We start from the raw sequence: 13,622 nt of genomic DNA on the forward strand, positions 1-13,622 counted from the left end.
TATGCATGTTCTTTACAGCTTTCCCCAGGCACAGGCCAAAATCCCGTGCACCAGTCAGTACTTTCAGCAGACAGTGAGCTTTGCAGAGCAGTCTTGCATTGTCTCCTTCACTGCAGGGATTAAAACCCTCAAACCAACTGCAGGAAAATGGGGGAGGGAAGTGGACTGTCACACACAAAACAATGCTGTTCTCTATTTTTGTTTTAGAAATGCAATTGAAGAGCAATCTCAAGCAGCAGGGAAGCACTCATTCCACTCCTCCTGAAGCCCATCTGTTACAGCCTGCACCTCTTCATTTACATAGACAAATGATAGCTAAGAGCATTAGAAGGGATATAAAGCCTCCTGCTTCGGGGCCTCAGCCAGCCTCTAACTAGCAGGGTTAGAAAGAAATTCCCCTCTGGAAGACTATTTCCCAACAGCAATACAGACTTTTTTTGCACGTTTCCCTGGAAGCAGGAGGGAGCAGCCAGTGTCAATGACAGGACTGCCAATTAGATGGACTTAGGATGGCTAACACAGGCTGCATTAACCCCTACGGGCTCCCTCAGTTAAGTGACGACATCTTGCCGGGATCCTCCTTGTTCAGCAGGATCCCACCGCTCACCAGTTGTGCAAAAAAAGCGGGCTTAAAGTTTAGAGAACATCGAGAAGGTTGAGGGCGGAACAGGCAGCCCCAAGGACGGTTTGGTAGAGGGCAGGGCTACCGGGACGTTGGTGAGACTCTGTACCCTTCGAGGCTGGGAAGCGGGAGTACCAGGGGAGTCGGGCTCACCTTTCAGTACCATCTTTGCCTTCCTTCCCCATGGCACCGCTGTTCAAAGTGGAATCTTTGGAGTGGCCGTCTTTGACAGGGGGAGATTCCTGCAAAGAGAAGGAAGTTTTTCGTTATTACGTGGGGTCCTACACCACAGCTAGCCTTGCATTTACAGTCTGACTGCCTCTAAAAGGCCCTTTACTGTAAATTCCTACAGAGCGGTTAAAGATTGATGCAAGTTAATGCCAAATGCCAGGAAAACACAGAAGTTAATTAGACAGGAAATTTGGGACCTTCTCTGGAGACTAGTGTAATTAGTACTGTTTGCTTTTAGCATTGTGAAATGATGCTGAAAGTTACAACACAGGTCAGCTGTTGTCTTGGATTTTAACCCTCTCACGACTTTTTTTTTTCCTCCAGCCCCTACTGTTGAAATACACTTGCCTTCTGCTTTAATCAAAACGGACACAGCCAGCTCTAAGCTCTCCAGTTTCAGTTCCCCTCCTAGTCAGAGCTCCCCAAACCAGCCTGTCGTAGGGGGTGGATGCACACTGCTGTTCCTGCCTCCCTTCTCTCCCATCAGAAGAGGTTACGCAATGATGCAACGTTTCCACTTCACAATTCACGGCTGTGGAAATGAGGCTAATGCAAAAAAGCAGAACCATCTGAACCTGCGGCATGGAACAGCAGGTAGAGAGCTCAAAGCAAAGATACAGCATTTTAAATTAGCCATTTATTAAGGAGAAAAATACCCATGAACGGCAAATGGGAATACTAATCTAACAGTGTTGTTATTTAATATCATGCAGACCGAAACTTGGAAATTCAACCTACTGAACAGGCTGGACTGAAACCACCTACACGCTATCCATTCGGCCTGGAAAACACACTGGTGAGTTTAGATTTCTTGGTGTCTGCAGATTTTTTCCAGACTATATCTGTAAAGCCCTTTGCTTCAAAGTTGAGAACCAGCTCGCAGCTGCCCAAAAGGCTGGGCCTGCCTAGATGCGTCTCTTGAAGGGAAGCGATGGGAGCGCTATCTCTTGGCGTATTTAAGACCAGCATGGATAAAGGTCTCAGAGACATCCTGCAGGAGATGTGCCGTCCAAGATGAGGACAGGCAAAAAGATCGCCGCAGACCTCTGCCACTGTTTCCTATGACCCAACAGGAAGGCGGTACCTCCCTGCAATGGAAAACGCCCTGTCTCCTCTAGGAAATATCTAAGATACGAGGCTCGAGTAAAGGAAGAAACAGCGTGCGACTACAATGCTAAATCAATCACTTACTTTGTATCCAAATGGTGAAGGAAAAAAAAAAATTTAGAGCACAAGGCTTTCTGTATTAAAAAAGGGAAGCCAAAGCAGTTACAAGAATAGACACGGCCCCAGGACGGCGCTGGTCAGGGTGCAGCTTTCTGGAAGGGAACCTCGCGCAAGCAGCTCCAAACAGGCAGCAAAGCACAAACGAAACAGCGCGGCAGGAAAAGTCGTCCCTACCTCCTGCCGGGGCTCACCATGACCCTGAAAGCATCGCCTGCTCTCCACCCGGACCAGGAGGCCACTCAAGCCTGCAAGCCAGGAACGGGCAAGCAGAGGGACTGCCAGCAAGGGAGCCAGGGCAGCAGGATGGACACAGGAGCTCCACGGTGCGCAGAAGAGGCCGGTGCCAAGCGCGTCAGCCCCGGCGTGAACTCAGCATGCACCAGGCAGCCCCTTCCCGGTGTCCGGCCCTCTCCAGGTTACTTACTCCTTCAGAGCGAGGGAGTTCCCCGTTGCTCTGGCCAGAGGAATACAGATTGACGTATTCACCCTCACCAGCCTCCTCACTGGCGTTTTCACTCTAAGGGAGACAGGATGAAAGGAAATACGTGATGGTGCCCGCCGCCAGCACTTAATGTTAGTGAGTGAACGTGCCCACGGGCTGGGAGGAGAAGTGCTCTTGGCGGCTGCTGTCACCTAACTGGGAGCCCTGCCTCTGGCTCAGCGGCCAACAATGGCCACCAAGGCTGTACCTTCTTGGAGGTAATTATTTTCTGGTTCTTGAGGACTACCCTGAAGGCCCTGAGCTGCAGCAGGACAGCAGCAGGCACTGCTTTGCAAGAGCTGCCGTGGACTCCACGTGAGACTGCAAAGGTGCGATATGCACGTGCGGGTTTCAAGGTTACGGAAGCTGAGCATTCAGAGCTTGACACACAAGCGCCTGTTGACCCACGCTGTAGTCCTGCCGCTGAACACAGATCAGCCCTGCAGGCCAGAGGGTATCAAATGTGTCTCCCAAACCATGCTACAAGCACAGACTAGAGCCATCACGCCCAACTCAACCAAATTCAAGGGCTTCTGGGCTGTAACAAGGACCTAACGCGAGGAAGATGCAACAGCAAGGTCAGGTCCAAAGTGTGAAAACCTGGTCATTTACTCTGCAGCCTGTGTCCCTCTTCCAAACTTTGTGAAGAGCACTGCCATGCACTGTGCTGACAGCTCTAATCCCATCAGCTCTAGGCTTTGCAGCAAACAAAAGAGGAACTGCCTCGAAAACACCTTGAAAAGGTGTTTAAAAAAGTAGCTGTAATGCACAAACCTGTCAAGCGATCTGCAAAACCGATCTGGGACCTTAAACTAGTAGTGCCGTATCAGTGTGGGAACTGCGTTAGTCTAACTCCACCAACACGCGATGCTTTCCACCGACGTGCACGGCCACCAAGCGCACAGCTAGGGCTGCTGGTAAATGGAAAGAGCAGGAGCCTGGAGAGAGCAACAGGTTTATGCGGAGGAGAGACAGAGCTGGGCTGCACCCACTGCTCCTGGGGCTCACCAGTGACTTAGGAGGGAGCAGGGCAGCAATCACCAAATCCTGCCATGGCAGCAACTGCAGGATGCAAACCACTGTTAGGAGCCCGTGTTTAGAAACAACACACCTCACAAAACGCTCCTGTACCTTCCTCAGCTTTGTATTACAATTGCAGAAAGCTACAGCAACTTCTCCTCTCCCCTTCACCAGCATTTGACATTTTATGTTTCCTACGTATGTGCTAACGTTTTCTCAAACCTGCTGAGGTTGTTAATTTTTTCTAGCCACCGTTTTTATATGGAATTACCTCTCTGCGATTCACACACGTTTGGAAACCAGATCACATTAAGCATGTATAATACAAGAGACATTTTCTTTTAAAAAAATAATAAACCCAGCCTTGCGTTAAGGTGCATTATCTCTTTGGATAGTCTCACCGAAGGCGTCTGGAGAGAATCAGTGAAAGAGGTTTCAGAAGGAAGGCAGACAGGAGCATTCCCGTTAAAGCTGCTCTCCTGAGAAGAGGAGTTTGGCACATCCACAGTGCTGGGTGACTGGCTGGCTGCAGCAGGCACCGCTAGGTCAGAGCTCTGAGATGGATGGACGGGCGGAAAAGGTGGGGTGGAGCAGGAGGAGGAGGTAGAAGAGAGGAAAGGAGGTATGGAGACTTGGTTGTGAGGCACAAAGTCCTGGGAGTAGGACCTAAACACAGATTTGTACTACAGGACGCGGAGATGTACAACACAAAAACAAGGAAGATGGGGAAAGGAAAGAGACAGACAAAAGAAAAAGTAATTAGATCGGCAGTAGCGTAGCAGTGACAGCACAAGGCATTTCTAACACAGGCACCTCTCTGACAGAGGCAGCACCATTTTACCATCCACACGCTAGAGCAGGAATTGCTGCCTGGGACACGGCAGCCAGTTGTTTTCACAGAGAGGCATGTTCTTGCACAAACAGCAACCGGGCTGCTCATCTCACAGGGGGAACGTGGGCACCAGGGTGTTTACCTGCAGGTATCCAGCCTTCGCTAGGCAGGGGGAAAGCCTGGATATCTCAGTACTGCTAATGACAGCCACCCTGAAAATCACTTGAGTGGATGAAAGGATGCGAAGGCATACAGAAGCCATGACTGTGAGCACGCTGGAAGTATCCAGACAGAGAAAACACTCTGAGTGCTTATTGCTTTTCTGGGATTTTCCACTGAATCCAAATTTAAGATGCCGTTTGCTCCAGCCCTGTAATTTAACAGCTACTGTGTCAAGTCTGTTCCAGAACACACAGCTCCCAGGGAGGAGTGGCTGGATACCGTCTTCAAAGTTACACTGAAGGATAAAGGAGATTATGCTGCTACTCCTTCCCATTTGAGAAACATCGGGAGCAAAAATGGTAATTGCCCTCAGGAGCAATGAATTCCTTATCAAACCAATCCTTTAATGCAGTGCCTCGAAGAGTCAGCTGAAGAGATGAAAATAGATCATCTGCGTAAAGCTTTATTTCACTATCTCTCCTAATCATCAGATTACTGTTCAGATAATATTAAACAGGGTGCAGTGGGAATATATTGTGCCAAGAAAAACATGAGCAACCCTCTGTCTTTTAACATCTGGTGCTAGTAAGGTTTGCCATCAGGGTAAGTCCAAAATAAAGCTGACACCCACCAAAAAAAAAAAAAAAAAAAGAAAAAGACAATAATGCTAAATCTGCTGGAGAGGAGTTTATTGTAAAACCTGTCGAGCTCAACCACTAGCGAGGTCTGTGTCGTAGCCAAGTGGACTGAAGGAAGAATCACATCACCCAAAAAACCCCACGCTGAAATGAAGCTGTGGCAGTTGCTCGTTTGAGAGACCTGCTGCAGAAGGCTGGTGCATTACCGAGCTCTCAAGAAGCACGGCCACAACTTGCTCAAACCAGGCTGAAAAGTGACACCGCTGTGATGTAAAAAGGAGAAGGGGAAACAAAGGCATGAATCGGAGAATTCAGGCTACATTTTCTCAGGAGAGTTGAGCGGGTGATAAAGAGCAAAGCTTAGTCTGTCACCTGAGCCACGGCAGCAGCATCCAGTTCAACAGTGGCATTTTTTTTTCCTACCTAGGAAAGAGGTGAGCTTAAAAATCTAAACTGAGAACAGCCTCAGGCCAGAAGCCTGGGCAAAAAAGCTTTTCCACTACAAAGGAAAGGAAATGTAAAGGTCAATGGCTAGACTTTACCTTCCACCACCTTAATCCTTGAGTGGTTGCCCTCCGCTGTGCGTGGAGTCCGGCAGCGCTCTGGGTGTATTCTCAGGGCCCAAAACAAATTGCAGGCCATAATACAGAGGAATAGAGGGAGATGCTTTGGAAAGAGAGCTTAAAAGACTACTGAAAAATAATTAAAATGCAAATCCCTACCACATGCCTGTGGCTAAAAGGAGACTGGCTCTAGGACAGGCTCCTCTCTCTTCCTGCCCGTTTCTTTCCGGATGAGCAGCCCTGGCTCCAGGGACGCTGTCAGCTTTTGGTGCTGCCTCAGTAACAATGACAAGTCTAATCTCTGTATTTACTTTCTGCCTGGATAAATGCTCTACATTTATTCATTTTCACTTGCATGGCACAAAACACTAAATCCCTCGTAAGACGCCAGGCTCATGACATCATCTTGGCTCAGCAGATTCATTATGCCTGCCCCGTCTCCCTGGTATTTCATGATCTCATCGGCGCTAATATGCCAACTATCGCCCCAAGTCCCAGGCTAGACCCCAGAAAAAGAATAGCAGCAAAGCCAATGGAGAACGTGTATTCCCACCAACCACTGCTGCAATGGCTCAAGAAGGCACTCAACAAACTCCTGTCCCGATAACGAGATCCCCTGCTCCAGTAAAGGAAATAATTTGCTCAAGCAGAACCTATGTGCCAGCTCCCCTAGAGCTGGGCTTCCTGCACCCACATGAGACAGGCAGCACATGCTGTCCTTCACTTTGTAGTTGATGGACATCTTCCACCAAGGAGTCCCAAGGGTTTTTGTCTCTGACCTGCTGAACCCAGAGAAAAAGCCAGGCTTTTGCAAAGCAGTAGTGGAGCTCACGCAGGGCACAAGTAAAAGGAAATTACTGTCCTCAATCAAGTCACTCTGGGACAAGCAGCACCCTGCGAAGCTCCCACGCTGCGTGATGGTGCTGGCAGGGTTAGCTCAGGCCAAACGCTGGCCGGGAGGCTCAGCAGCTGAGACGCTGCCTGGTGCACTGCCTGCAGGCTGAGCTAGCAGCTCGGGGAGATGAATTTCTGCTTCTGGGGCAGGAAAATTTGCACAGCTTCTGCCTTGCGTAGTTTCAGCGACATTAATCCCAATTCAAAGGCAATTTAGACCTCAATATAGCAGAACGTTGCATCAATTCTAAAAATTTTAATGCAGGTATGTTACTACTGAAAATCTCTATACATTCATCTCTCCTCGGCCTCGTCAATACACCTTTCAAAACAGTATCCTAGCATGAGATGTGTTGAAAATGCCGGTTTAAGGCCCAGGTACCCAGGAAAATGCATTAATCTTCATTATGTGATCCGCAAAGAATCATTTAACAACGCAGACATGCTCTCAGCATGCTGTTAACAAAGGGAACAGTGCAGAGAAGCCTTTGGTGCGCTGGCATTAATTAGCCAAGCTGCTCTCAACTTCCAATCTTGTTGTAAAGTTGCATCTTGTAGAAAGCGAGCCAGGGAGCCCCCTCCTTCCTCCGGAGCCTGTAAGCAGCTCTGGAATTCTAGCTATGCAGCCGTGCTAGGACAAGAGCCAAGAATGAAGCATACTTTTAAAGGGGGGAAAAAAACACCCTGCGGTGGAGATGATGTCCATATGGCACCCATTCCTGCTGCTCCCCAGTCCGACCCAGCCCAGCCCAGCCAGCAGCTGCAGCAGGAATTGTGGCAATGGCTTCTATGGGGTTTGGGTGTTGTACATCTCTTGGAAGCCCTGTCATCCTTTAAAAGACATACTTTTTTTGGGAGGGGACAGTCCATTCAACGGAACTGTCACAAGCAAACCAGTTGTCCTCTAGTCCTGCCCCCAAGAAATCACAGGCAACAGTTTATCTTGGAAACAAATCAGTGCTTGTTTTAATCTGCTTCTTCGAGGTTTCTTGCAGGGTCAGCAAGGCCTCAGCCATGGCTGTACTGACACAACCTCCTACTCCATGGCTTTGCTTTAAGTAAAGTACTTCAAAATAATCTCTGGGAAAGCTAAAAAGCAGGGTGCAACCAGATCCTTTGAGAAAGGATGCTTTCCTCTTTCCAAACTCTGGCCAGGCTCCCACCACAGCACCAGAAGATGGTCTCCCAGCATGAGCGATCCTGACCTGTTATGGCAAATGGCCAACATGGGGAGAAAAGAGAGACCCCTCTCCTCTCAACAGCAAAGTGGATTTTAAAAAAACCCTATCTGCCACTTGGGAAGTACTTCCACAAAGTGTGCTTTGAGCTCAGAGCAATCTCATCTCCTGGGTAAGCTAACATGCCTGGACCTGCATGGTTACCACACACCATGACACACAGAGGTCTTCCAGAGATGGCATCTTTCAAGATTTTCAATTTGCTGCCTTTGATTTTTTGCAATGGTCAATATTTTAGAACAGCTTTCCCCCATTGGCAGCGGTGTTACAGGATGTCCCAAAGGTCAATGACATTACGACCGTTTATTTGGATTAGATGGCAGGAGATAAGCACTCTAATAGAAAACTAATTTCAAGAGTGACGCTCCTTTACATTCACTAGGCATGGCTGACCACAAGTAACAGGGAGACAGGGTGTTTATACGCAGGGAGTCACTGGTTGTGAGTTACAGCAGTCTCCATCCTAAATTCAAAGTTGAATTCAATTATATGGCTGTCAGAGCATCTGCAGCATCAGCAGACACAGTCTTTACCTTTTAAGCACAACCTTCTCAGTTACCCTAAGGACTTCTGCCAAATTAATCTGCGATCCTGCCAGACACTCCCAGATCAGATAGAGCATCAGATTTCCAAAACATGAAGCTATCAGAGGAAAGGATCAATCTTTTAGATCTCCTCTGCTAATGCTATTAAGAGAGCGACGTGGGCAACGTGCCAGAACTGGATGCCCAAATTCTAACAGTAGAGAACTATGTTCAGAAAATACTGGGTGTTGCACAAAACTGCTACACCCTAAGAATGTAATTGCATAGACAACTATTGGAAAAGACTTCCTATCTCATGACACAATGCTGGGCTTCCAGGTACTTTTGCTAATGAGGAAGGAAATGCTCCTACAATGAATGGCTGGAAACACAAGCTGCCAACAGAATGGCTTCAAGCACTGCCACAGGAAAGGCAGCAGCTCCTCATGCTTGAATGTTTCTCAGCAAAGCCTCTGACCTGGCTGCACAGCTGACCTCCCTGTTTTTTAAGCGATGGTTAGCATAGCAGATGGATGGATGGGCCTTGCTGTTCCCTTGGGAAAGGGTCTCCCGGCTTCTGCACGAGAAAACACAAAATCCAAACTTCTCCTTAAGTGAGAGGGATCCTTGTACACCTTTGCAACAAAACAAATAAGGGGGAAGGGGGGGGAAGAAAACATTTGTAAGATTTATTAACCATGGTATCATACATCTTTGTCTTGAAACTACCAGGAGAATTCAATCTGATCCCATCTACAGCGTCAACTCTTGTTTAGCTTGTAGAAAATACCACCATATCTAGCAAGCAGACCTTTAAAAGGCAGAGCCTGGAGACAAAGATAAGGCTCCTAAAAAGTCAGTCACACAAAAACCGTGACCTATGAAGTCAAAGGGGACTGTTTAGAGAGACCTGTACAGAGACAGGTAGTGCTTCAACTGCAAGAAAAATGTATAAACCACTGGAGGAAGTGGTTCTCAGGAGCAGGATTCAGTGATGCCAGCATGCAACAGCACTATTAATACCACTGTCCAGGCCTGCTGTGGGCAGTGGAAACGGACACAAGCGCAGAAGGAATGCTAAACAGGAAAGGCAAAACAATACCTAGACCTCAGCAGCTGGTTAAATGGATGCAAATCTTTTTTTCCCCTTCCTTCTCCTCCAAACTAAGGAGCCAAACCCTGCTTAGGACAGAAACAAACTCACACACTATGATCTCCCAGTCCTGGTCTCATCGTGGCTCCCACCATCGGACCACCAAATGAATCAAAACAGCTCAGTCTCTGCTGAGGGCCAGAGCTGCGGCGTGTGTTGCAGACTGGAAGTGAGCTACACGAACCGGAGCGAGGCGGGGAAAACATGCGAAGCACATGTCTGCATCGCGCGCATCTTTAAACACTTATCTGACCCTCCTTTTCCTGAACATACATTAGCACACACACAAGAAAGAAAAACAGTTGCTGTGAATTTTCTGTGCGCTTGCTCAATTTGCTCAAGAACAGTGGGAACAAGTGAGAACAGAAACGCTGAACTGGAGCTTTCATAAGGAAATCACTTGTGCCTTTTGCTGGAATCCAACAGCCAATTTGATTTCTGAAAAATTACTGGAAATGTTTCTTAATTACAAAGAAAACATAAGAATAAACAGCATTTTGAGAAAGGCAAGTTATTTCTCCATAGTGGAGGATGCAGCCAAATTTCCACTAATGGCATGTACATGCCTCGGAGAAAAAACTGTGTTCCTTGTTTCAGCGAGGAAAAGCTTCCTAGCTGTAACCAAATGCAAGACTTCCTGCAGTCTTTGGTGGAAAATATGTGGATGGATAGCAGTAGAGCTTGTCACCGGACTGATTTCCTCTAGCAGTGCAGAGTTCCCCAGCTGCCAGGAAGTAAGGAGATTTCAAGATTTGATTCCTGCCGCTCGGATACCTGCCCACCCATTTCCAGTCAAACAGCACAAGGAGTTAATAAACCAAAGGACAGTATCTCTGTCTTCACAAGAACAAGGGAGGGAGGTGATCAGCTAGAGAAAAACTACTGCCAACAATTACCAAGGAGGGTGACTTCTTATTGCATCCCTCCTTTTCCAGTGTTTAGCAACAGAAATTACTTTCAGGAGAGACGGGAATCCCTAACATGACTCTTGACAGTACAATCCAGTTGTCCCCCTGATGTGACATTTAACAGCTTAGCTGTGCATGGGATGGGGGATATGATGCTGCAGTTCCTTAAAATATCAGCCCACACTACAAACACGACCCTTGCTGGCACAGAAGCTAGACGCGAATCAGACTCGGTTAAAAAACAGGCTCGACTTGCCAAACCTATGAGGTTTGATCCAATTGCTCAAGATCTGCCTCTATCCAGTAAAAGCTATTACCTCTGACACAATTTCCTGCAAAGAAGGGAAAAACGCGATTAGTGGGTTGACAGAGCAGTGGTGGCTTCTGGACTGCAGCAGTGTCTGCAGTGCTGATTGATTGGAAAGAAGAAAGTCAGGGTTCTACAAAAGAAATTTATACATTAAAAATTAAGAGTAAAGATGCTCTGAACAACTTCATTTCTTTTTTTGCTTCAAAACACTGTCTGAAAACAGTCTTTTTAAGCCCCGTAAATCACTAGTAAGGGATTTACTTTTTAAGCCCCGTAAGGCACTAGTCCTTCACCTGGAGCACAGAGGTAACGGACTAACATGCAAAGCGTGGTGTAGGCTCAGCTTTCCTGCTGCCTGCACGTGAACAGATGGGGACAGGGCCAGGTCTTCCCTCTGGGATTGACTCCTGCTGCCCACCCCAGGCCAGTCTCCAGGGAAGGAAAAAAGCACAGGGCACTTTCTGAAAATTGGCTACGCTTGGCAAACCTGCAATGCATTGCTCACGTTGGGTCAATGGACAGCCATTTCGTTTATCAGCTCTGACTTCCTGGTATTGATCTAAGGAGGTTTTTGCTTCCTGTACAGAATGGATAATGATTAATGTAGGAGACATATCATTTTAAGAGATTTGATAATCACCACTGATACTTGGGTACACAGGAGGCCAACTCCTCAGTTGGCTGGTATGCGAAAGGTGTGCTCTCCCTAGCATTAACTCCCTTGCTGGAGCCGCTGGAAAGCTACAGCTTATATTTTAAAGAGGTTTATTGTTCACCACAGTGCTCACTTGAGCGGCTTTTCTTTGGTGAGAGAGTTAAAAATGAAGACACAAGACTAAGAGGAGCAGAGCTATGTGCTTAAAGTGTTACTGGTGCAGCTCATGGCATCCCTCGCGTGAAAACGGACGGTCTCTCCAGCCAGTGCTCGGGAGCAGATTGCAAGAGGGGCTCTGGTCCTTCTTAGTGCTGAAATGCAGGGTGTCACCCTGGGAATGATCCAAACCTTGACAGCTGTTTCACATCTCTGTCTTATTAGGGATAGGGAAAATGGGATAAACCACGGTTATGGTATTACGTGGGTCAGCTACGATGCATGTAAGGACATTGGTATTTTGCAGCTCGAAGACAAAGAGACACTGTCATAGTGAAAAATCTCATTTTTGCCTGTGAAAAAATAGCCCAGCTAGACTCATGAGCAACTATGAGGTTATCATAATTTAAAGGCATTAGTGGAAAAATCACCATTTTTTAATTCAGCTTATTTCCTTTGTGCATTTGACAGCGTACTGCCTAATTGTTCTCATTGTTTCTCATGCTCCAGCCATTTATTTTCCCCTCACCAAATCCTTGCAAAAATGAGTAAAGATTTTTTAATGAAGTTTTAACATTTCATAAAATAATATATTAACAATAATGTAGTCCAAAGCAAGATGAGAACAGGTCAGAACAACTAAGTAGGTAGTAACCATTTAATCCAACCAGGATGCTTTTTTAAATGAAAGTGTCCCCATATTTTTAGAACATTATCGTATCATACTTGTAGCCTCTCAATTAAAACAAAAATAGTCAAGTGCTTTTACCTAGTCTTACAGTTCTGTGGTTTGCTTGCAAGGATCACTATCAAACAAGAGAGCTGTACAATTCAGAACTTTTGCATTACTTCCAATTTTAAAACTGTTTACCACAAATTTATGCAAGCACTAACCTTTCCACACCTCAGCCTTTTCATCTGTGCAGCAAAACTATGGTACTGCTCTCTCGCACACAAGTGGAAGCCAAAAGCTTTAATTCATTGCTTGTGAAGTAGCACTACTTGTAAAGTACTTGCATACTTTCTTCTTCTTCGGACCAATGATTATTGCTAATTTTGGGGGAATGAGTAAGTGTTGAAATGGGAAGATAGCAGTGGCACAGTGGGAGGATACAGTTTTCAAACATTTAATATTAAACTAATTGAACACTTCGAATTGTCTCAAGTCTTGTCTGATAATTTCTTCTCCAGAAGAAGTCTAATTTACTAAACATCCAGGTCACTGTTAAAAAATAGTGTATTCTCAGTTGTCATCACACGGCAATCAGAGCATAACCACACAGTTTTACATGCAAACGAGCCCCATACGGATGAGCTGGTGGAATCCCATGGTTAGATTTAATTTCATTATATTAACACTTTGTTATTACTACCGTTTAATTTAAGCAGTTGATCACAGATTTAAGCAGTGCTCTAGGATTATTCTCATTTTGATTTAAATCTTTCTCAGCTCCTCCTCCCGTTCTCTCTTCAGATTGCTCACAAGTGCTGTAGGAGAGAAAACCCTGCTCATTCGTCAGCAAACCATACAAGCCTACTGAGCTTGTTTGGGACCACAGAGACATGAAGGGAAGCAGACAAGCAAATATCAGATGGAAGATCTAGTAGAGGCCATTTTCTAGAAAAAAAATTAAGGAGCTGCAGCCACTGTTCCATACATTTGACTAAATCCATGTGTTTCGGGGACGGCATCTTGTTATTTCTCCAAAGGCCGGACTCACACAGCAGCCTTTAATCGACTCATCCACATCGCTGACATTATGCAACGGAACAAAAAGACTTTGCAGCTCCAACGTGCAGGCTGGAGAACATGTAGGTCAAAGGAGTGTGCCTGGGCACACAGGCCAGCTCTCCTTCGTCAGTCCCTTGCCACAAATGTCAATACCGACGTGTATATAAAGTAATGGAAGTCACACCTCCCCTGTGCTTCATTTAGTAGGATTTACACACAGTTTTTCTCACCTGGCTGATTACCACATGAGTTCAAAAGCCCCCCAAAAGAACCTTC

General features: G+C 46.5%; 1 protein-coding gene and 1 long non-coding RNA gene across 4 annotated transcripts in view; one reads left to right on the forward strand and one right to left on the reverse strand.

Annotated features, from left to right (window-relative positions):
• The window catches only part of RAPGEF1 (Rap guanine nucleotide exchange factor 1), an 89,528-nt gene that overhangs the window by 14,759 nt on the left and 61,147 nt on the right, over positions 1-13,622 (reverse strand). Inside the window, exons 12-14 of one of the 3 annotated variants that reach the window (XM_075520031.1) lie at positions 3,983-4,264; positions 2,505-2,597; positions 776-864 (exon numbers count right to left, since the gene is read on the reverse strand). In XM_075520031.1, the coding sequence (XP_075376146.1) occupies positions 776-864; positions 2,505-2,597; positions 3,983-4,264 (464 nt within the window). The remainder of the gene's footprint in view (positions 1-775; positions 865-2,504; positions 2,598-3,982; positions 4,265-13,622) is intronic. The other 2 variants (XM_075520032.1, XM_075520033.1) reach the window with 2 other exon arrangements.
• Positions 1,214-13,205, forward strand: LOC142418342 (uncharacterized). Its single transcript, XR_012778252.1, has 3 exons — positions 1,214-1,447; positions 1,567-1,649; positions 13,089-13,205. It is a non-coding gene; the product is annotated as an uncharacterized LOC142418342 (long non-coding RNA).

Source organism: Mycteria americana, chromosome 17, assembly GCF_035582795.1.
Source record: "Mycteria americana isolate JAX WOST 10 ecotype Jacksonville Zoo and Gardens chromosome 17, USCA_MyAme_1.0, whole genome shotgun sequence".
NCBI classification, from domain to species: domain Eukaryota; kingdom Metazoa; phylum Chordata; class Aves; order Ciconiiformes; family Ciconiidae; genus Mycteria; species Mycteria americana.